Raw genomic sequence first — 24,970 nt, forward strand, 5'->3', positions numbered from 1 at the left:
TGTATGGATCTACACATACATGACTTTTACAGGTTTCCTTGTGACTTCATTGCTTTAACTTAATTTTGCCAATAGGGTCTCATGTTTATTAGCTGTGAATCTAACAAGCTTTCAGGGGAGCAGTGTTCAGGAATGTTGGAGCGGGAATACTTCTTCAGCATAGATTTTCTGGATAACCAGTTAAACTAATAAGCCCTAAGCTGGTTAAGAGCTGAGCAAAAGCTATTTTAACTGGGTTCTTAAATGCGGTATTGTGGTCTGAATGCCACTTTTTTTTATTCCCACAGGAGGCAGCCTTCTGTGCTGTGATTCTTGCCCTGCTGCTTTTCATCGTGAATGCCTGAACATTGATATCCCTGAAGGAAACTGGTATTGCAATGACTGTAAGGCAGGCAAAAAGCCACACTACAGGGAGATTGTCTGGGTAAAAGTTGGACGATACAGGTAATCCTGGAGAATAGCACTCATTTCTTTTACTATCCTCTGTTTCTTAAGACCTCTCAGATACAATGCTTAACGTATTTTCCAATGATCTACTTAATTAGGCGTGGTACTCCTCCCCTCTTCTTATTGATGTTTTTCCTTATAGGAAAAGAAACCTAACTTTATGATTTGCAATTATAGGAATGATACGTGTTCTTTGTGGAAAATTTTTTTTTCTTTTATGTATTTTTTGGAAAGTTTTTTTTAATGAAAACACACTAATAATCTCATAAGGCAGGTACATTGTTAACACTTCAGCATATGTACTCCCAGATGTATCAATCCACAGTTATGTCCCCCCACCATCCAAAATAACTGTCTTTACAGATTATTACTGTTTTGTGTCTTGGGTTGTTTGTTTTGAGACAGGGTATCCTCTGTCACCCGGGCTGGAGTGCAGTGGTGTGATCATTGCTCACTGCAACTTCAAACTTCTGGGCTTAAGCGATCCTGCTGCCTCAGCCTCCTGAGTAGCTGGGACTACAGATACATGCCACTGTGCCCAGCCATTTTTTCTTTTTAAAAATATTTTGATTGAATGTGGAAAGCACAAAGGATGTAACATGCATAATTTTAAAGAATAACAAAAGTGTCACCTGTGTATGTACCTTCCACTTAAATAAATAGAACACTATTGGTACTTTTGAGGTCTGTTCCATGCCCTGATTCCATTCTCTCCTACCCCCAGAGGTAATCACTGTACTAAATTTTAGGTTTTTCATTCCTTCGCCCTTCTGTGAGAGTTTAATGTTTTCTTTGGTATGTTTTAGACCTTTATGTAAAGGAATTATTGTTGATATATTTTTCTGCAACTTTTTTCATTCACTTTTGTGCCCCTGAGATTCATCATAGTATAGTATGCTGGTTCATTCTTAGTTCACTGTTCCTTTATACAGTCACATAATGTCTAGTTCACTTACCCATTTTACTGTTTGGACTGTGAACATTTGGTCAGTTTTTCTTGGTTTATATACTTGGGACCTTGATTATAAGTATATACTTATATACAAGTATATATTTGGTTTATATACTTAGGGCCTTCTCTAGGGCATTCTCTGGAGTAAAGTAGGTAGATAGAGGTTTCCAGCTTTAATAGGTAATAACATATTGTCTCCCTAAAATGGTTGTGTAGTAATTTACATTCTTTGATTTTGTTTGTATATGTTTGTGTTTTGACTTCTTGGTGCTGTTCTTCCATAATTATTGAAAGTTTCCTTTTTAAAGGCCAAATTGTATTTTATTTTGTATAGTATACCATGGGTAATACTATTATTTTCTTGATGTTGAGCATTTATATTTTTTCCAGTTTTTCCTTCTTATAATGCTTCAGTGAATGTTATTGTCATAAATGTCTGCTCCTATATCATTATTTCCTTTAGGTAGAGTCCTTGAAGTTGAATAATTGAGTCTAAGGGAGTGTGTGCCTATATAAGAATGTGGGCAGGGGTTTTCCAACTTCTAGCACATACAATTGTTTGTGTTCTAGTTAGGTTGTAAGAATGCCGTAAGATGGACTTCAATGTGGACAGACAGACATTGCTAATCCTTACTCTTATATGAGTAGATTATTTTCCTAATGCTTTGCAGCTTTCTAGAGGTTTCCCTTCTCCTTTTCACCTTTCCCAGGTGGTGGCCAGCTGAGATCTGCCATCCTCGAGCTGTTCCTTCCAACATTGATAAGATGAGACATGATGTGGGAGAGTTCCCTGTCCTCTTTTTTGGATCTAATGACTACTTGTGGACTCACCAGGCCCGAGTCTTCCCTTATATGGAGGGTGATGTGAGCAGCAAGGATAAGATGGGCAAAGGAGTGGATGGGACATATAAAAAAGGTAACTTTACCCTTTTTGTTTCTCAGGCAAACATATACCTCTGTTGCCTGAGTGTCTGCTCTGTTTTAGAATTCACATATGCTCCATTTTGAAACTGCCTTTGTCCTCTCAGGGTATTATGTGGCTACAAATACCGTATTTTGCAAGGAAGTTGACCCATGTAACTCATTATTTTTGAACCTTAATCTTTACTTAATTAGAATTTCCTTGAGCTTTTTTTTGACTTATCAGTTGCTTTGTCAGCATTCCATCAAATAATGGAGTTTTGAAACTATTTCATAGAGGAAACACTTCAGTTTGCTAGACAGAGGCTCAGATCTCTAGCAGAGCTACATTGGCTCCAAGGAGTTTAGTCTTTTCTTTCTTTTTTAAAGCTTGTTGGAAAGAAACAAAATTCACCAGATATTGTAGAGCAAACTAGTAAAGGTCAAAGCATAAATGCTCTGAATCAAAATAAAGTTTTGTAAACTGGCCTAGCAATGAAGGCAGGGTACCCTGTTATCAGCAGAACTAGTTTTACTACTTACCAGGTGGTCGAATCAACTTTGAACCTGGTTTTCTCTTATCATATAATGGAGAAAGTTTGCTCTTGGAATTCAGTGGGATTACAAAAAGTGTCCCTGCAGAGTACATAATTGGTATCCCCTTAGTGGTAATTACCTTCTTCCTCTAGCTGTCCTTCGAAAGATAATATATCTCTTGCTATTTATTATATTTGGTCCTTAAAGTACAAATGATTCCGAACTCAAAATGGTCCAACTTACAGCTTTACAATGATGCACTTCCATTATGTTCCTCAGCTTATGATGGGGTTATATCCAGGTAAACCAGTTGTTAACATGAGGAGCATCTGTGTAAGATTTTGTCTATAGGGTGAGATGAAAAGGGATTCTAAGCAAGTGGCATGGAAGAAGATTCTAAGCAGGTAAAGCTTCCTGGTTAGGGAATGAGAGTAATGTCGATAGGGAACAAGTTTAACAAAGGTTCTGTTTGCCACATGTTATTTTAGTAGCTCCTCACTTAACCTGTTTGTCTTGTGGTTTCTATACAGAGATATGGGCTATCTATCAGTTCTACTGCTAATACAAAAATACATAATACTGTGCTATTAGTACTAATACTTGAGGAGCTGGGGTCTTGAGTCTTGTAATCTCAGGTGGTCAGGGATCAAGTGACCAGTGTTTTGGCCTGCACAGAGCTGGCCACCACTGAGGTTGGGGGAGAAGGTGGAGTATAAGGAATACCTCAGGTCTGAGCCTGCCTAAGCTCTGAGATTCTGCGTCAGTGAGGGGGTTTCTAGGTGCCTCTGACTTCTTGGAACTTGTATTTTTGCAGGGGAATCTGAAATAGATACCAGCAGTCGAAATATCTGCTGGGATTTGGTATTGTTAATATTGTGGCAGAAGTGTGCATTGTATATGCTGTGGGAACAGAGCAAGAGGAAGCTGGGGAGCAATGTTTGGAAGTCATAGATGATTACTAAGTGACTCTGAGGAATGAATCATAATAATAATAATTACCATTTTTGTTTGCCAGACCCTGTTCATTATTTATTTTCTGCTTTAAGTGCTTATGATAACCCTATGAGGTAGATACCATCCTGATCTTGCAGGTGAGGAAACTGAGGCACATTAATGTTTAAGTACTTGCCCCCAATGTATCAATACCAGTAAGTGATAGAGGAAGGTTTCTCACTCTGATAATAGGGCCAGAATCTAAACTCTTAACCTCTACACTGACTTTGAAGAAGGAAAAGGACTTAAAATGTGATACATTTTATCAAGAAGACATCACATGGGAAAGCACATGTTGAATCTGTTAATAAAATCCTGAGTTAGCAACCTCCAAGTATTTGGGATGGTTTCAGCACATGGTTGAGGGAGTGCTGGGCTATTTTCCTGAAAGGATGAAGATCTAACCAGATCCCTAATTAGAGCAGAGTTTTAAAAACTTCAGCCTGCGACATTGTTGGGCCGTTTAAAAGGTGAGAGGCTGCACGTGGGAAAATCAGTGAGAGGCAGAAATGACGAGACTGTGCTGGGCAAGGTGGCTCACGCCTATAATCCCAGTACTTTGGGAGGCTAGGCGGGTGGATCCTTTGAGGTCAGGAGTTCGAGACCAGCCTAGCCAACACATTGAAACCCTGTCTCTACTAAAAATTTTAAAAAATTAGCTGGGCATGGTGATGCGCACCTGTAATCCCGGCTACTCGGGAGGCTGAGGTAGGAAAATCGCTGGAACCCGGGAGACAGAGGCTAATGCCACTGCACTCCAGCCTGGGCGACAGAGCAAGCGAGACTCTGTGTCTACCCACCCACCCCCTGCCCTCACCACCACCAAAAAAGAAAGAAAGAAAGAAAGAAAGAAAGAATGAGACTAACAGTGAATTGTTCATGGGGATGAAGAATATGATTTATGTTGGATAGATGTTAAGGAGGTAGACTAGGACATGCTGAATAATGTCCTAGTCTGCCTCCTTAGAAGAACACATTTTAGGACAATTTAGATGATTCTCCTGGAAAGGACACATTTTAGGACAATTTAGATGACTCCATGGAACACATACAAACAAGGAAATGAAGAAAAAGGATGGGTCAGAGGGGAGAGTTTCTTTAAAGGATGACAGAGCTTGGAGAAAGGCACAGAGAAAGTGGGAAGAATGGGACTCTCAGAGTTTTTAATGTGGGTGAAGAATAGTGAATTACAGTTTTAAGTGCAGGATGAGAATCTTAAGATTTTGTTGGACTTTTCAGATATTGCAATCTTTTAAGCATGAGAAAATACAGGGGCCGGGCACAGTGATTCATGTGTGTAATCCTAACACTTTGGGAGGCTGAGGCAAACAGATACCTTGACCTTAGGAGTTTGAGGCCAGACTGGGCAACATGGCAAAACCTTGTCTCTACAAAAAAATTAGCCTGGCATGGTGGTACATGCCTATAGTCCCAGCTACTCGGGAGGCTGAGGTGGGAGGATCACTTCAGCCTAGGAGGTCGAGGCTGCAGTGAGCTGTGATTGTGCCCTTGCATTCCAACCAGGATTTTAGAGTGAGACCCTGTCTCAAAAAAAAAGTACAGGACTTGAGTGTAGATTATTTATGAAGGTCTGTGTATGATTAGAGCTAATAGTTTATATTTACAAAACAAGTCTTAGGATAAGAGGCAAGAAGGAGAACAAAGCTTCAACTTTGAATTTCTGCCTAAGAAGTAGCATGTTTCCAAAAGTGCGAGGTTTAGGACTGAGGAAAGAAAGGCCTAAAGGCAGTGACTTTGCTAAGCAGATGAAGTGTAGTTGTTAGGAGATGGTATCTGTGGGCTTTTTAAAGTCATTTAGCTGTTTATTGTTTTCTCATCTAAAGCACGGTTGTCTAATCTTTTGGCTTCCCTGGGCCACATTGGAAGAAAAATTGTCTTAGGCCAAACATAAAATACACTAACAGTAACAATAACTGATGAGCTAAAAAAAAAAAAGAAAAAATCAGTGCATAATTTTTATGATATCCACCACCACAGATAAGCAAAAAAGTCCTCGTATTCAAATGGTTGGACACCCGTGATCTAAAGGGTGGTAGTCTGTATAGCCATTTAGTTCTAGATTATGTTTTGTCTTAATACTATGTCTGAATACCCTTCGGACTACATTACCTGTTTGAAAATAGCTGTTATGTGTTTTCTTTTTCATATAGCGTTGGTCAATTTTTGTGTAAAAAATAGAGTTTCTCCAACTTAAAGAGGAAAAAGTAAAAAATAAGTGAATAAATAAATAATTCCATCCAGAGATTTGAAAGTGACTTGTGCTGTCTGTTTTCATAGCTCTTCAGGAAGCTGCAGCAAGGTTTGAGGAATTAAAGGCCCAAAAAGAGCTAAGACAGCTGCAGGAAGACCGAAAGAATGACAAGAAACCACCACCTTATAAACATATAAAGGTGAGGAGAAAATCTTGGGGGACCTTCTCTGGAGAGAAACGGAATAGCTGGCTCTTCCCACTCTGTTCATGACAAGAATGGAAGCACAAGCATAGTTCGTTTTAGGTAGAGGTATGAGCTTTAAAGAAGATAAGAGATAGCCGGGCGTGGTGGCTCACGCTTGTAATCCCAGCACTTTGGGAGGCCGAGGCGGGTGGATCACCTGCAGTCAGGAGTTTGAGACCAGCCTGGCCATTATGGTGAAACCCCTTCTCTACTAAAAATACAAAAGTTAGCCTGGCGTAGTGGCGGGTGCCTGTAGTTCCAGCTACTCGGGAGGCTGAGGCTGGAGAAATGCTTGAACCCGGGAGGCAGAGGTTGCAGTGAGCCGAGATCGTGCCACTACACTCCAGCCTGGGCGAGAGTAAAACTCCGTCTCAAAAAAAAAAAAGAAAAAAAGAAGATAAGAAACAAGTACCAGAGCACCATTCCTAGCACATTGCCAGGATTACCAATGTCAGGAAAATTAATTTTAAGTGCACCTAGCCTTTAATCTAACTAGTAAAATAGTCATCACCATTATCATCTGGGTCCAGTGGAGCCTTTGTATTTTAAATATTTTTTAAAGAGACAGTGGAGAACAAATTTATTAGAAATGTTAGTGTTATGTTGTTGCTGAAATAATTGCAGTTTTGTCATTACTTTTAATGGCAAACCTCAATTACTTTTGCACCAACCTAATATTTACTAAATCCTTTTTACAAACCTCCTTTTATCAGATAAGTTAGTGGTGATGTTCAAGTATCATAAAACATGAAAGAATATTGTTAGGCCTGTTGAGAAAAGGAGGTTACTCAGGTTGTTCTTGTAAAACATCTTTGATGGCATTGTTCCTGGATGAGAATACCCTGTTTCTTTTTTGTTCTTAGAAATGCATTATTTGTTCACTTGTCCTTTGTGTGTGTGTGTGTGTGTGTGTGTTGTTTTTTGTTTGTTTGTTTTTGAGATGGAGTCTCCCTCTGTCTTCAAGGCTGGAGTGAAGTGGCGCAATCTTGGCTCACTGCAACCTCCATCTTCCAGGTTCAAGCAGTTCTCCTGCCTCAGCCTCCCCAGTAGCTGGGATTACAGGCGCACACCACTGTATGTGGCTAATTTTTGTATTTTTAGTAGAGATGGGGGTTTGCTGTGTTGGCCAGGGTGGTCTCGAGTTCCTGACCTCAGGTGATTGACCCGCCTCAGCCTCCAAAGTGCTGAGATTACAGGCATGAGCCACCACACCTGGCTGTGTGTTTCTGAAGACTGATAATCTGAGATGTTACTTGGAGATTAATTTCACCACCATCTTTAGAATCTAGTATGTTTACGTTTGTCTCAAATATTGGATCGAGCATAGTTAAACTGAAAAACTTTTGTTGTTTATCAGAAATTCAGATTGAACTAGATGACTTGGATTTTTATTTGCTAAATCTGATAACCCTACTGAAAGCAGACCTTCAAGATCGTATCCCCAGTGTTTTATACTTGCTTTGCTTTTTTATTTTTAAACTCCTTTCCTCAAGTGTAGTAGACAGTCTTTTATACTTTTTTAAACGACAATGCAGTACTTTGGGTAATACTGTGAGAAGTCTAAAGTGTGACAGTTTATTTCACTATTTTGTCGTGCTTATATGTGATTCCATTGTGTTTCCCTTTTCTTATTATTTCCGTCTTCCTTAGCATAGTTGTGGATTATGATGAGTAATAATGTGTAATGATGAAGTAGTAAGTTACAAGATACAGGAAATGTAAGAATGTAAGAACACTAAGATTCCATACTGTGTCTTAGATTTCGTCTGATGGACTTATATGGTATTTACAAGACAGAATCAGTTTTGTTCTTTGTGTGTTTCTTTGAGACAGGGTCTCACTCTGTGACCCAGGCTGCAGTGCATTGGCACAATTTTGGCTCACTGCAACCTCTGCTTCCTGGGCACAAGCAATTCTCCTGCCTCAGTCTCCTAAGTAGCTGGGATTACAGACCTGAGCCACCAACGCCTGGCTGATTTTGGTATTTTTTGTAGAGTTGGAGTTTCACCATGTTGCCCAGGCTTGTCCTGAACTCCTGAGCTCAAAGCAATCCACCCACCTCAGCCTCCCAAAGAGGTGCGATTACAGGTGTGAGCTACCACACTTGGCCTGAATTTTATTCTTTTAAATAAGAATGTTTTCTTTTCAAACTTTGGAAGACCTCTAAAAAGGGATAAAAGTCATAAACACTGCTTCTGAAGGCTTTTTTTTTTTTTTTTTTTTTTTCCAATTTTTTTCTTCCCTGAGACAGAGTCTTGCTGTGTTGCCCAGGCTGGGGTGCAGTAACATGATCTTAGCTCACTGAACCTCCATCTTCTGGGTTCAACCCATTTTCCTGCCTTAGCTTCCCAAGTAGCTGGGACTACAGGTGTGTGCCACCAAACCCGGCTAATTTTTGTGTTTTTAGTAGAGATGGGGTCTCACCATGTTAGCCAGGCTGCTCTTGAACTCCTGACCTCAGGTGATCCGCCTGCCTCGACATCCCAAAGTGCTGGGATTACAGGCGTGAGCCACCGTGCCTGGCCCAATTTTTTTTTTTTTTCCTTTATTAGAGATGAGGATCTCACTATGTTGCCTAGGCCGATATCCTGGCCTCAGGTTATCTTCCCACGTTGGCCTCCCAAATTATTGGGATTATAGGCATGAGCTGTCACTCCTGGCCTTTCGATTATTACTTTAAATGTCATAAAATATCCATACCGAGATTAGATTAAAAAAAGAACAAAGAACGAAAAAAGTCATAAACTATTATTCCTTACAAATAATTACAAATTCTGAAATTAAGAATTTCAAAACCTATAATTGGATCTAAATGAGTCTCACAATGTATGTGACATATAATCTCAGAACATAGTTTTTAGGCCTCAGAAATGGAAAATAATTCTATTCACATAGTCCTAAGAGTCAGATAACAGCAAGGTAGGCATTTTAGAGTTACCATATCAACCATATTGAGCTATTGAGACAGCAGTTTCCTGTGAGTGATCTCATCAAGAATTTAAAGGCCAACTTCTTCCCTCCACTTTTTTTTTTTTTTTTTTTTAATAAACATTTCCAGGAAAAGGATCTAGAGCAAGCATTGGCAAACTACGGTTCATGGGCAAATCTGGTCTACTGCCTATTCTTGTAATACTCTTGAGCTACAGGTTGTTTTTACATTTTTCAGTGGTTGGCAGAAAAGAGGTTTTGTGACACATAAAGATTATATGAAATTCAACTTTCAATCAGTATCCAGAAAATTTTATTGGAATACAGGCATGCTTTTTCATTCACATATTACATATGGCTTCTTTTATATTACAGTGGCAGAGTCGAGCTACATATGGAGATATATGGCCTGCAAAGCCTAAAGTATTTACTTTCTGACCCTTTACAGAAAAGTTACTTAACTCCTGATCTATAGTGAGATGTACTTAGAATTACATATCCATGTCTTTGTTCTTAACCATGTGGGATTTCTTTTGTTGGTTTGCTTTTGGTTTATGATATGATAAGTATGAAACTTATTTTTGGGTTAATAACAGGTTAGAGCAGTTGATAAACAATGATTAAAACATATATTTTCCAGCCTGGGCAACAGAGCAAAACCCAGTCTCTACAAAAATTACAAAAAAAAAAAAAAAAAAAAAAAAATTTCTAGGTGCCTGTTGTCCCAGCTACCTGGGAGGCTGAGGTGGGAGAATCACCTGAGCCTGGAAAGTCAACACTGCAGTGAGCTGTGATTGTGCTGCTGCACTCCAGTCTGGGGGACAGAGTAAGACCCTGTCTCAAAACAAAAACATATATTTATAGAGAGAAATATATAGTTCAGGTAAAAATACTTTGAATCAGAAGTGAATGTTCAAATGCCCTATTCAGGTGTTGTAGTCTTGGGTGACTGAGATTAGCTGTTGTCTATCCCCTTAGAATTTGCCTTAGATATTGTAAGCCTTATGCCTTATGGCTTCCAGTTGCATATGTTGAGGGTATTTCTCCGTTAACAAGAAGTTTCCAAACCTCAACCAGTATTTGATGAATCTAGGAACCGATTTGGCAGTGGGGGCAGTTTTTCCCCACTGACAGCATCTTGCTCGTCACCCAGACTGGAGTGTCTTGCAGGCCTACATGATCCTCCCACTATAGTTTCCTGAGTAGCTGGGACCTCAAGCACTTGACACCATGCCCGGCTAAGCTTTAAAAATTTTTTGTAGACATAGGGTTTCATTGTGTTGCCCGGGCTGGTCTTGAACTTCTGGGCTCAAAAAATCCTCCAGTCTCTGCCTCCGAAAGTGCTGGGATTACAGATGTGAGCCACTGCACCTGCCTCCTCCTGTTAAATTTTGATAGAAAAATGGTTTGATGACAGTATATATCCAGATTGTAGATTTTATAATATTAAAGGGGAGCAGGCAAATAATAAAATGCAAGAAATGAAAGCATTTGAAAATTTAGAGGATAGAAATAACTTTTAAGTAGTGATTTTAGCCCGGGCCCAGTGGCTCACGCCTGTAATCCCAGCACTTTGGGAGGCCGAGGCAGGCGGATCACGAGGTCAGGAGATCAAGACCATCCTGGCTAACAAGGTGAAACCCCGTCTCTACTGAAAATACAAAAAATTAGCCAGGTGTGGTAGCGGGCGCCTGTAGTCCCAGCTACTCGGGAGGCTGAGGCAGAAGAATGGCATGAACCCAGGAGGCAGAGCTTGCAGTGAGCTGAGATTGCGCCACTGCACTCCAGCCCAGGGGAAAGAGCAAGATTCCGTCTCAAAAAAAAAAAAAAAAGTGATTTTAGGTGGACTGGAATGAGTAATCTAGAATATTTGATATGAGAGAAACAATCATAAGGACATTATATAAGAAAGGAAGAATTTAATATGTCTACCATGTTTCAGAGGCAGCTAGGTGCTGTACTATACATATATTTCTTATTCTCACAATAGTCTTGCAAGTAATTTATTCAAAATCACACAGTTCCTGAACAGTCCAATTTTTTGTGTGGTTTGTGTCTCAGAAGACTAAATTTGACTGTTTCCACTGAAATAATATGAAATGAGGGGAGATACATTCTCATGCACAAATCCATTATTGTATTAGAACATTTGTTGTCTTTCCTTATTATTGCTAGTATTTGTTAAAACCTCTACATTAATGACTTTGGTATTACAATAACTGTTTGACCTTCATGTTGTACCTTACCAGACTTTCACTATATTTTTGAGCACCAGCACTGCTTCTAAATTAATCCATGAGTGACATTGCTATAGTCCTTTTAAAAGATTTTAAGGCCGGGCGCAGTGGCTCACGCCTGTAATCCCAGCACTTTGGGAGGCCGAGGCGGGCGGATCACAAGGTCAGGAGATCGAGACCACGGTGAAACCCCGTCTCTACTAAAAATACAAAAAATTAGCCGGGTGCGGTGGCGGGCGCCTATAGTCCCAGCTACTCGGGAGGCTGAGGCAGGAGAATGGCCTGAACCCAGGAGACGGAGCTTGCAGTGAGCCGAGATCGTGCCACTGCACTCCAGCCTGGGGGACAGAGCAAGACTCTGTCTCAAAAAAAAATAAAAAATAAAAGATTTTAAATTATAAGCAGGATGTGGTGATACCTGCCTGTAGTCCCAGCTACTTGTGAGGCTGATGCAGGAGGCATAGAGGAACTCAAATTACGCACAGATGATTTCATGCCATTAATTTGCCACTTAAGAATAGTGCTTTTGCCCGGCGTGGTGGCTCAGGCATGTAATCCCAGCACTTTCGGAGACCGAGGCAGGCAGATCACCTGAGGTCAGGAGATCACAAGGTTAGGAGATCGAGACTAGCCTGGCCAACATAGTGAAACTCCATCTTTCCTAAAAATACAAAAATTAGCCGGGCTTGGTGGTGCGTGCCTGTAGTCCCAGCTACTTGGGAGGCTGAGGCAGGAGAATCGCTTGAACCCGGGAGGCAGAGGTTGCAGTGAGCCAAGATCCCACCACTGCACTCCAGCCTGGGTGACAGAGCTAGACTCCCTCTCAAAAAAAGGAAGGAAGAATAATGCCTATTTTTTTGTAGCAGCAAATGTGGCACCACCAGGTGGCAAGAGCAGAAACCTAGTTTATTTATTTATTTTTTGAGACCGAGTCTTGCTCTTGTTACCCAGGCTGGAGTGCAATGGCACAATCTAGGCTCACTGTAGGCTCCACCTCCTGGGTTTACTTATACCATTCTCCTGCCTCAGCCTCCCAAGTAGCTGGGACTACAGGTGCCCGCCACCATGCCCGGCTCATTTTTTGTATTTTTAGTAGAGATGGGGTTTCACCATGTTAGCCAGGATGGTCTTGATCTCCTGACCCCGTGATCCGCCCATCTTGGCCTCCCAAAGTTCTGGGATTACAGGCGTGAGCCACCGCTCCCGGCTCGTAATTTTTTTTTTTTTTTTTTTTTTGAGATGGAGTCTCGACATGTCGGCCAGGCTGGAGTGCAGTGGTGCAATCTTGTCTCACTGCAACCTCTGCCTCCTGGGTTCAAGCAATTCTTGTGGAGTTCATACTTTGTATGTCAAGTGAGGCTCTGTTTTTTATATCAAACTGTCTAAGTATTGATAGTTCAAAGTCATGGGAAATGTGGCTGCAACTTCAAGGAAAAAAAGTTTGCCTTTTTCAGGGTCTTAATTGTCTTATGCTGACTTGTTTTATGCAGTGTACTTTGTGCTACTTTTCCAGGTGAACCGTCCTATTGGCAGGGTACAGATCTTCACTGCAGACTTATCTGAAATACCCCGTTGCAACTGTAAAGCTACTGATGAGAACCCCTGTGGGATAGACTCTGAATGCATCAACCGCATGCTGCTCTATGAGTGCCACCCCACAGTATGTCCTGCCGGAGGGCGCTGTCAAAACCAGTGCTTTTCCAAGCGCCAATATCCAGAGGTTGAAATTTTCCGCACGTTACAGCGAGGTTGGGGTCTACGGACAAAAACAGATATTAAAAAGGTTAGAAAAAGCTAAATTGCCAGATATTTTCTCCTCTTTGCAGTTGGTTGATGTCATTAATTCTTGACATAAAATTCATCATAGAGGAAGATAACACAGTTAACAATTAACCTTATTGTTGTGTTTTGCCATATCTTTCCACAGTTTAGAGGCTCACAAATGAATGGTTTTGATCTCCTAAGTCCTTTTTATTGATCATGGTCACTGTGTAGGAGGATGGAAAAAATGGGACATTCATAGAGATGCTATGGCTTTGTTTGCTTTTTTGTGAATATCCTACAACCAGTAATTAAGAGATGACAGTGAGCACATGATACAGAGACATTGATCCACCTACTAATAAAATATTTTTAGTGAGGAAAAAACAGATCTGGCTTCATGAAACATGAAGGATAAGAAGGTTAAGCCTTATTGAATGAAAATGCAGTAATGTCTTCAACTTAAAACTTGGCAGGATCTTGAAGTTTCTAACAAATAAGATTGTATAGTCTTTTTTTTTTTTTTAATAAGCCTTATTCTGCTTATATTTTCCGAAGAATTTTATTGGTTTCTAGGAAATGTAGCATAGTATGGGTTGGCATTCAGTCATTTACCAAGTAGTTATTTTTATATTTACTGTATGTGCCAGGTGTTGTGCTGGGGATGCACTAACCAAGACGAGAGATATGACCCATGCCTTCGTAAAGTTTACATTCTGGAGGGAGAGAAATATTGAACAAATCACCTCCCAGTGTGGAAGTATAAAGGGCTCTAGAGACATGTGACGAAGTAACTGAAACTAGTTTGTCTCTGATGATATTTTATTTATTTTTTGAGAGAGGGTCTCACTCTGTTGCTCAGACTGGAGCATACTGGTGCCATCTCCGCTCACTGCAACCTCTACTTTCCAGGCTCAAGTGATCCTCCCATCTCAGCCTCCTGAGTAGCGGGGACTACAGACTCGCATCACCACACCTTGCTAATTTTTGTATTTTTTGTGGAGGTGAGGTCTCACCATGTTGCCCAGGCTAGTCTCAAACTCCTGGGCTCAACAGATCCTCCCAAAGTGTTGGGATTATAGGCGTGAGCCATCACTCTTGGCTTCTGAGGCTATTTTAAATTGAGACTTGAAATATAAGTAGTTATTGACTCAGGCAAGGTTACCATTAAAGCCCTGCAGGTTAGGAGTGAACACGTGTGAAAGCCAGAGTTACTGTAGCATAATGAATAGGGAGGATGGTCCTTTGAAATGTGGAGCAGAGCAAGCGCCAAGGAAGATGAACATAGTTTATTCAGGGAAACCAATTCTCAGGCTCTGGGACAGGTAGAGATTGGTCATCCATCTCTTTATAAGGAAGCTCTAGTTTACTTACTAATCTTCCATTCTGGAGGATCTTTAGTATCCAGTGTATCCTAATCTTTGTGCTGGTGACAGTGGTGGGAGTAAAGAGGTGTTTCTCATTATCAAATAGTTGGGAATCGTAAAGTAATTATATTGCATAAAATTATACTCATGTAATCTGCTTTGTAGAATCTGATGTTTTCATTAATTTTTTTAAAAATGTATAAATTTGGATACCAGTGTCCTTTTTGCCATTAAGTCAGGAGATATTTCTTGTTCTAGGGTGAATTTGTGAATGAGTATGTGGGTGAGCTTATAGATGAAGAAGAATGCAGAGCTCGAATTCGCTATGCTCAAGAACACGATATCACTAATTTCTATATGCTCACCCTAGACAAAGTAAGTAATGGGAAGTGCTGTTTTCACTGTTACAAGATTGTAAAATTGGTGTTGTCCCAGCCATAGTATTTGTAGGCATGTAACACAGTTCCCAAGGCAGGGTCTTCTCCCATACCCACTGGGATTGCTGGATTGGGGTTCTGGAGTAGGTAAGAGTGCTCATTTTCTGGGTATACATGGCCAGAGGCAATACAGCTGTTTTTAGCATTGTTTTTGAACAACTTAATGAAAATTGGAGCTTATATCTTTGAGTATTCTACAGGATTACAAGTTTGAACTCAGAAAAGTACATAATTCTTTTTTATTTTATTTTACAGATTGAGAAAATTATTTGTTAAATATTTAATTATTTCACTGATAAGAACATGTACTTTTTTTTTTATTCTTTTGAGACAGAGTCTCGTTCTGTCACCCAAACTGGAGTACAGTGGCGTGATCTCGGCTCACTGCAACCTCTGCCTCCTGAGTTCAAGCGATTCTCATGCCTCATCCTCCCAAGTAGTTGGGACTACAGGCACCCACCACCCCGCCTGGCTACTTTTTTTATTTTTAGTAGAGACAGAGTTTCACTGTGTTGGCCAGGCTGATCTCAAACTCCTGACCTCACGTGATCCACCTGCCTCGGCCTCCCAAAGTGCTGGGATTACAGGCATGAGCCACCGCACCTGGCCTTAGTTTTTATAATAAAACCCTTTCTTGGTATTTACCTTTGTAAACATTTCTAATTGTGCGCTTAGGATTTGTGAGATCCTCACCTCCAGATATTCTGACCTTACTTTGGAATTGGAACTCTGCATTAGTATTTAAATCTTCTTAGGTGATTTCTAATGTGCATCTGGATTGAAACTACCTAAATAGAAAGTGGAACAAGCTGCTGTTTGTAGGGCAGTGGTCCTCAAACTTCAGTATAGTCAGAAACCTCTGGCGGCCTTGTTATATATAACACAGAATGCTACACCCCAGAGTCTCTGCTTTAGTGTATTTGAAGCACAACCCAAGAATTTGAATGTCTAACAAATTGCCGAATGGTGACAGTGCTGGTCCAGAGATCACACTTTGAGAACCAAAGGTCTTTGAGATCTTTTCTCTGAGAGGTTCAATCTTTACAAATAGGAACTCCAGCTTATTAGAATAGTCAAATTTTAATCTGTAGCGGAGGTCTCAGGAAGTCTGATGTGTAGCTTCTTTTGGAATTCTAGGACCGAATCATTGATGCTGGTCCCAAAGGAAACTATGCTCGGTTCATGAATCATTGCTGCCAGCCCAACTGTGAAACACAGAAGTGGTCTGTGAACGGAGATACCCGTGTAGGCCTTTTTGCGCTAAGTGACATTAAAGCAGGTAAGAATCATTTCAGGATTCTGCAGCTGACATCTGAATTTCAGGGCTTTTGTTTTTTACAAACAGCTTCCTCAGATTATAATTTTAAACATTTTTATGTGTACCATTCTCTGGAATTAAGTTCATTTACATTTTTATGCAACCATCACCACCATCCATCTCCAGAACTCTTTTCATCTTCCCCTGCTAAAACTTTACACTCACTAAACACTAACTCCCCATTCTTTTTCTTCACAGCCCCTGGCAACTGCCATTCTACTTTCTGTCTCTGAATTTGACTACTATATGTACTTCATATAAATGGACAATATTTGTCCTCTTGTGACCAGCTCATTTCATTCATTCATTGATTCATTTTTATTGTTTAGGGGACAGAGCCTCGCTCTGTTGCCCAGGCTGCAGTAGTACAATGGCACCATCACAGTTCACTGCAGCCTCGAACTGGGCTCAAGCAATCTTGCTGCCTCAACCTTCTGCGTAGCTAGGACTGTAGGCACATGTCCCTGTTCCCAGTTTTATTTTTATTTTTTTTGGTGGAGACAGAGTCTCGCTATGTTGCCACGGCTGGTCTGGAAATCCTGGGCTCAAGTGATCTTCCTGCCTCAGCCTCCCAAAGTGCTGGGACTACAGGCATGAGCAACCTTGCTTGGCTTGGCTCATTTCATTTAGCACAATGTCTTCAGAACATGGATGGTTTTAATGGAACAAATTTTGACATTCATATGAACTTACCACTAATAGATTTGCTTTAGAAACTACTAGCTCTTCAGTCTCCTTTCTCACCTTTCCTTTCACAGTTGCTCTTCTACTTTATAAACCAAAGATTGATCTCTCACTCTTCCATATCTTATGGTTTATGGACCCAAGGCTGTTTTAAAAATAAGCCACTGGGTGTGGTGGTATATGCCTGTAGTCTCAGTTATTCAGGAGGCTGAGGCCAGAAATCGCTTGAGTTCAGGAGTTTGAGAAGCAGCCTGGGTAGTATAGTGAAACCTCTGACTCTTAAAAACACACACGCAATGACATTTGGAGAATTTACTGCTCTGTCGTGGCTCACCTGGGTACTTGTCTCTCTAACGGGGTAGTGAGATGGTTGTAACCAGGACAAATAGTAAGAAGTTTATTTGAATCGAAAGTAAATCTGGTATGGCTGAGTGGTTTGACAGTAAAGTTATGTGGTAGGTATTTTCCATAAATTAAAGGATCTTAATCTATAGCTTCAAGGTTTTGATACAATTATTTTGAACTATATACCTATGCATGTAACACCCTCCAAATTGCATGATCTTTTAAATATTAAAATTTGTATAAATGTACATTTTGAAATGTACAAGGAAGTATATGAATTTTCAAATTTAGTTTTGCAAGGATATGAGCAAAACAGTTAAAATCAGTCTCCTATACTCAAACTGGGATACAACTGGCCTAGGTAGTCTGTAATATACCATAGTGTAGTCTAATTACCATTGAAGCAGAAATCCCATTTGAACGTTCTGGAAGACCGTAGTTCTCCCTTGCTCAGTCACTGTTGTTGTCCACAGGAAGCATTGATCAAGATAAAAGAATTAGAATGATGTTTGTTCAGATCTTAGTCTGTTTTTGTGTGTGTTTGTTTTTTGAGACAGTCTCGCTCTGTTGCCCAGGCTGGAGTGCAGTGGCATGATCTCGGCTCACTGCGACCTCCACCTCCTGGGTTCAAGCAATTCTCCTTCCTCAGCCTCTTAAGTAGCTGGGATTACAGGCATCCACCACCATGCCCGGCTATTTTTTGGTATTTTTTAGTAGAGACTCCTGACCTCAAGTGATCCGCCCAGCTCAGCCTCCCAAAGTGTTAGAATTACAGGCGTGAACCACCGTGCCCAGCCTGTGTTTTAAATTTAATCTATGGGACTTCTCACACTCAGTGTATTTTTTTCTCTACAATTTAAATGTGTTGCCCAGGAGTCTTTTAGACTTTTTAGGTTGTGACAATTTTTAGATTTTAAAATTTGAGCCACTAGTTATTTTCCCCTGTTTTGCGTTTGTTTCTCGTAATGTTTTACATGATGACACCAAGGACACTTGAGCATCACTGTGCACTGCACTCTGCTTATTTGAGATTGGTTTTTAGTTGCTGATTTATTTCAAATTTTTGGAATGGGTGGCTTCAGAGTATATTGTTTAGATTTCTTCTTTGTAACCGGAGTAATTCAGTAAATGATATGGAATACCAGATACAATTCTAAGCGTATTATTTCATTTAAGCCTTGCAAAAGTGCTGTAAAGTAGGTGGTATTATACCTATGTTACTTTTATCCTTGGATGTCACACCTCTCTCATTCTTTTCTCCCTTTTTCTCTCTAATCACCCCAGGGGTGGAGAGGTTCCTCTATATTAAATCAATATAAATATCATTCCTGTATAATAAATCAGTCACGATTTAGTTCTACTATGTCTGCTGAGTGCTGATAGTCCCATTCTTCTACTTAGAACCTGCAGTTCATATCCATGGGAATGCCCTCCTCTGCCATGTCTAGCCGCAAATTTCTCTTCTTTTTTTCCTGTGTTCATCAGCTCAGGTAGCTTGGTGTTGAAATTCTCAGACTTTGTTCCTCTCCTCACTTGGCTTTCAGTCTGCATAGGTTCAGGATGGGGAAAATGAGACAGGATGTGCTAAGTGACAGGCGGAGTGCCTGTTGGAGCTGAGGCCTTCATTCAACTTCCTGGGCCCTTCACATACCTGCAACTTACTGTCTCCCATGTGTCCCATCCTTACTCTTATTTATCTCTTCTCTCATGTCCTTTGCCATGCTCAGTAACTGAAGATCCATCAAGGATTGCTGCATATTGGACTCTTTTCTATAATGGTATCACTGTTTTACTTTATGAGCACTATACTTTCCGATTAAATTTAGCCTCTCTGTGATTATGCTTACATAGTATATGTCGGTGAGCAGCAAGTTACGGCAGGTATCCTGCTTTCTTTTATCTATGTATAAGGTAGAGCTGTATTATAAGCATGTCGTATCTACAAAAATTTAGTTATCTATTCATAAATCTTTTATTAAGAGAAAACAGTGTGGGGCTGGGCACAGTGGCTAACGCCTATAATCCCAACACTTTGGGAAGCCGAGGTGGGAGGATCACTTTAGATCAGGAGTTTGAGACCAGCGTGGCCAACATGGTGAAACTCCATCTCTACTAAAAATACAAAAACTAGCCAGGCGTGGTGGCAGGCACCTGTAATCCCAGCTACTCAGGAGGCTGAGGCAGGAGAATAGCTTGAACCCAGGAGGCAGAGGCTGCAGTGAGCCGGGATCTCACCACTGCATTCCAGCCTGGGCGACAGAGCAAGACTCCGTCTCAAAAAAAAAAAAAAAAAAAGAAAAAGAAAAAAAGGGAAAAAAAAAAACAGCATGAATTGAACCACCAAAGATTTAATCCAGTTAAGTTCAGTCATGAGGTGGGAAACATGACCCTCCTGTTACATTGGTCAGTCTCACTCAGTTCCTGCACGCTCCTTGTGGCATGAGCCTCTCATCAGGCCATGAATAATTCTGCTATTCCTACAGCACAACCCCTAAGTTAGCTGCTTGGTATTTTGAATATACTTGAATAAAGAAATAATGAAAATAATGATTTCATTTAACATTAGATGAAAAACTATGTATATCAGTCTCACTGATAAAAGGCATGTCAGTCTGCAAAGGGAAATCTTAAGAGTTGACAATTTTTAATATGAATGGTGGTTACTTTATACATTAACTGTAAACTATTACCCCTGTGATAGGCAACCTCTTTACATATTTATATAAAATTCTTAGATTTGGTAGGCCTCTCATAACTGGCTTTTAGTTACGGGCTTTGAGTTTGAATGTTTATTTTATTTTCTCTCACAATTTTGATGTAATGGACTTTGACAGAAAGAAGACAGTTTGTCTGTTAATTTGAGTACCTTTTTTTAAAGTTTACAAATTAACTGCTATGTGCATTATGTCATATTGTCTCAATAAGTTTGTTAGAGTTCTCCATTTTAAAATGGGCTGCTTAGGGTTCAGATCACCCTGCTAAGGCTGTGACATAACTGGATCTACAACCAGTCTGTAATCTACAGATTTCTAGTGTTATTCTGTACTGAGATGCATCTGCAGAGTGCTGCCAGGTAACATGTGTTCACCTGAGAACAGATAAACAAGTTTTCCTCATACTTTTATTCCCAGGGCCTGACACATTGATAAGTTTTTTGTTTGTTTTGGTAATGAATTAACATATTTTGAATCTGAATGGTTAATAAACAAATGAAAAACAACTTGAGGTAATTAACACCTCTGTAGGAAGAGTTATCTTAAATATTACTTGTTAAGTTATTTAAGTTTTCTCTATTAAATTGTATGAGCTGATTATTAATAAGATTAGAATTTATTAAAATATAGGATTAGAGCTAAATCCTTTTTAAAAATTATTTTTAAAATTAATCTGTTCTCTTGGGAGTTGTTATCCTTTGTAATTAATACAGAAATAATGTAATTAAAACCACAGATATTAATATTTTCACGGTCTCTTATGCAGGCACTGAACTTACCTTCAACTACAACCTAGAATGTCTTGGGAATGGAAAGACTGTTTGCAAATGTGGAGCCCCGAACTGCAGTGGCTTCTTGGGTGTAAGGCCAAAGGTACCACCCTTCCAGACTTCTGCTTTGGGATTAGTGGTGCGGTCCTCCCTCCCTAACAGTGTTAGGGCAGTCTTCATTTTAAGAAGAAATTTCCTTTAAATTAATGACATTGAACCAGGCATGGTGGCTCATGCCTGTAATCCTAGTACTTTGGGAGGCTGAGGTGGGCGGATCACCTGAGGTCAGGAGTTCGAGACCAGCCTGGCCAACATGGTGAAACCCCATCTCTACTAAGAATAGAAAAATTAGCTGGGCTGTGGTCGCATGTGCCTGTAGTGCCAGCTACTCAGGAGGCTGAGGCAGGAGAATCCCTTGAACCCAGGAGGCAGAGATTGCAGTGATCTATCACACCACTGCACTCTGGCCTGGGCAACAGAGCAAGACTCCTTCTCAAAAAAAAAATAATAATAATAATTAATGACATTGAATAGGTGTTGATAGGGCCACTTGCAATTCACTAAGCATTCAGCTGATCAATTCAATTACATAAGAGGTTTTTGGGGATGTTGTTGAAGTGTTTTGCGCCATCTGACTTTAATTGGTGATACTTTTCTAACTAATAATGCTGTGAAATAGGACCTTATAAAGAAGGTTAGTTACCTCCCTCGTCTTGATCTCACATCTCCTAATAAGCCACATGGACTCGGTTTATCTGTGTCTGTCCCTGTCTTTCTCTCACTTTTTCTCTTTCTGAAGATACCAAAAAATCTGCAGAAATGTAGTGTAACATCATAGATAAAAGTAGCACTCTTAATCTCACCATTATAACAAAGTATAAGCATTGTTGTGTCTTCCTGTTTTTTTACCGTGTACTTTCTGAATAATTGAATTCTAATTCTGTAACTGTTAAGTATCATTTCCATGTCTGTAGTCTCCTTTTCTTATTTATTTATTTTTTATTTATTTATTTTTTTTTGAGACGGAGTCTCGCTCTATCGCCCAGGCTGGAGTGCAGTGGCGTGATCTCGGCTCACTGCAAGCCCCACCTCCCAGGTTCACGCCATTCTCCTGCCTCAGCCTCCCGAGTAGCTGGGACTACAGGGGCCCGCCACCACACCTGGCTAATTGTTTGTATTTTTAGTGGAGACGGGGTTTCACCATGTTGGCCAGGCTGGTCTCAAACTCCTGACCTCAGGTGATACACCTGCCTCAGCCTCCCAAAGTACTGGGATTACAGGCGTGAGCCACCGCAGCCGGCCAGAAAAGAGTAAATAATTTTGATCAATAGTGTGAAAATGAAGAGCACTCAATGATCGTTTTTAAATCTTGTTAAATAAGGAGAATCACCTCTATATTTTATTGGGTTTTATTTTGACTTTGTTTAGTTTTGTTGGTTTAACGTTATTGTTCCTTGAGATGTTTGTTAACTTGTTTCCTATAAGTTAAAATAGTAACTGAGTTTAATCCGTACTTAGTGGTGTTAAGTGTACTGCAGATGTCAGTTTCTGCGTCCTCGATGTCTGCATAGGGTAGCATTTCACAGGAGTCAGTGAGAGGTAGATGCTAGAGCAGAAACTGAGAAATGAGAGATCACTGTGTGCTTTTAGTGTAGACACTGGTCTGTCAGAATAGGATGGACCTCCATTAAGCCTTACAGATTGGTCCTAGATGTTTCTGGGTTAAAATGAAGATTGTGATAAGAAGATTTGGTGACCAAGGGTGGGCTGCAGGGAACAAAGAGAGGACATCTGCTGGCTCTTCCAGGGTGTGTCTTAGGAGTAGTGCACATGAAGCTAATTTGACTTGATGCATAGTCTTGTTGTCGGCAGGGACCATGAATTAACTTTTTTGTGTCTTAACACATTGCTCATAGTAAGTTCAGTTATGCTTTGTTGAATGAACGAGAAATAGGCGTGTTTACACACACACAGAAGTCTTCTTTAGTTTTGGAAGTAGACAAATATAAAAGTGAAACTTTGGCCAGGTGTGGTGGCTCACACCTGTAATCCTAGCACTTTAGGAGGCCAAAGCGGGCGGGTCATGAGGTCAGGAGTTCGAGACCAGCCTGACCAACATGCTGAAACCCAGTCTCTACTAAAAATACAAAAATTAGCCAGGCGTGGCAGCGGGCACCTGTAATCTCAGCTACTCAGGAGGCTGAGGCAGGAGAATTGCTTGAACCTAGCAGGCGGAGGTTGCAGTGAGCCGAGATCACGCCATTGCACTCCAGCCTAGGCAACAGAGCAAGACTCCGTCTCGAAAAATAAAATAATTAGTTAATAAAACTTATAAAAGGCATGACATTTAACACCAGCCTTATGTATCAGCAAAAACACAATGATTTTTGTCTTCTGTTTTGTTCAGGTGGCAGGAGTAGTTGATACAAAAGTGGTAATTATTGCTACATATCTGTGATGTACCAGGTACCTTTCCTGCATTTTATCTTCATGACAATCACTTTTCCCAGAGAAGAGAATGAGGCTCAGAGAGGATAGTTAACCTGGTTAAGATTGGTACTAATGTGTTGACAGAATGCTGACTGTTCAATATCTGACCTGTAGAATCAACCCATTGCCACGGAAGAAAAGTCAAAGAAATTCAAGAAGAAGCAACAGGGGAAGCGCAGGACCCAAGGTGAAATCACAAAGGAGCGGGAAGATGAGTGTTTTAGTTGTGGTGATGCCGGCCAGCTCGTCTCCTGCAAGAAGCCAGGCTGCCCAAAAGTTTACCATGCAGACTGTCTCAATCTGACCAAGCGACCAGCAGGTTGGTGCCAAAATCCATTCTCTCCATCATACTCAGGGTCTCATGCCATGTGCATCAGCCTTGAAGAAAGTGCCATTTGGTCTTCCCATGCATAATTTTGAGGGGTATGGTCTATTTTCTCATTCTGGAAATAATGAAAACAAAGGCTTAGAATTCTTAGTTATGAAGAATGGAACAGCAATGCACTTGATGTGTTTCAAGTCCTTTACTTACATTTATGTTAGCAACCCATAATGGTTGGTTTTCTTCCATAATGCATGTGAAGAAACAGAATTAGGATAGGTGAAGTGACATTTCACACATAGATCCAGGAGCTGGATTGAGAGCTGGGTTTTTTACTCCAAGACTATTCAATCATGTTGCCTTTCTAGAGAAAGAAAGATTGACATAGTAAAGCCTTTAGGTGGTTCTAGTCACTGAGAGATGGATTGCCACCATTTTAGCACTTTCTACCTTGCTCCCCTACGCCTAGTGTGGTCTCCCCCCATGCAGAGTAGACTGTTTTCTTCTAAAGGAGATGTGATTGTATCAGTTAATACGTGAGAAAGCTGCTCAGGTGGATGTGGTACCCAGGACATTTGTAGTTGAAGAAATTGAGAACCTTTGAGTAGTGATTTAGGGTTAGAGGATTTTAGGGATTTGGATATGCCGTCTATTTTAATGGACAAAAAAAGAGAAACCAGTAGGGAGCTGTTCCAGGGTGAGGAGATTATACATTACTAGTGACCTGCTTCCAAGAATTGCAGAAGGTTAAGAACTTTGGGGTATAAGTAAAAGGAATTTGTCTCCAAATTGGCTTTCCTTCAGTGTATATTGGACAGAGTCATGAAGTAAAAGAAACTGAGATAGAATGAGGGCAAGGCCATCACATTGACCTGTCAGTGCCAGGAAGTAGAATTGTTTCAGAATCAACTGCTCAGGGTCGTCACTGGCACAGGCTGTGATCGAGCCAGTCTTGCCTATGTGCCAGGAGTGGGAGCTGGTGTAGTTGATTTGAAGGTGGAAACACTGTCCCTGGTCCAAGACTCAGGTTTCATGAAATGTGGGGAGGCAGATAAAAGCTTAGGTCAGCTTTGGGTCTTTTCTACTGATTCCATGTAAACAACATATAATCTGCTGTGCTGGTCTCAAGACTTAGAACAAAGGTAAATCTTCATTTTTCATAATTTTATATCTTTTCTATTACTGTTAATAAGCAAATAAGCAGGAATAAATAGCCAGGATATTTCTCTTTGAGTTGCTTATTTCAAAGCTGTATAGTACAAATGGAGATTGCAAAAATATGAAAGTAGTATCTTAAGTTTCATGTAAAAGA

At 40.4% G+C, this 24,970-nt stretch overlaps 1 protein-coding gene and 1 long non-coding RNA gene across 8 annotated transcripts in view; one reads left to right on the forward strand and one right to left on the reverse strand.

Annotated features, from left to right (window-relative positions):
- The window catches only part of NSD1 (nuclear receptor binding SET domain protein 1), a 176,995-nt gene that overhangs the window by 145,329 nt on the left and 6,696 nt on the right, over positions 1-24,970 (forward strand). For all 7 annotated transcript variants that reach the window (XM_015141499.3, XM_015141502.3, XM_015141497.3 and 4 more), the window contains 8 exons: positions 288-444; positions 2,110-2,315; positions 6,128-6,240; positions 12,964-13,233; positions 14,837-14,953; positions 16,153-16,294; positions 20,843-20,949; positions 23,451-23,655. In XM_015141499.3, the coding sequence (XP_014996985.2) occupies positions 288-444; positions 2,110-2,315; positions 6,128-6,240; positions 12,964-13,233; positions 14,837-14,953; positions 16,153-16,294; positions 20,843-20,949; positions 23,451-23,655 (1,317 nt within the window). The remainder of the gene's footprint in view (positions 1-287; positions 445-2,109; positions 2,316-6,127; positions 6,241-12,963; positions 13,234-14,836; positions 14,954-16,152; positions 16,295-20,842; positions 20,950-23,450; positions 23,656-24,970) is intronic.
- On the reverse strand, positions 22,240-24,022 carry LOC144329608 (uncharacterized). The gene is made up of 2 exons (XR_013395026.1): positions 23,869-24,022; positions 22,240-23,779 (listed from the first exon to the last, which is right to left on the reverse strand). It is a non-coding gene; the product is annotated as an uncharacterized LOC144329608 (long non-coding RNA).

This window comes from Macaca mulatta, chromosome 6 (assembly GCF_049350105.2).
Source record: "Macaca mulatta isolate MMU2019108-1 chromosome 6, T2T-MMU8v2.0, whole genome shotgun sequence".
NCBI lineage: Eukaryota > Metazoa > Chordata > Mammalia > Primates > Cercopithecidae > Macaca > Macaca mulatta.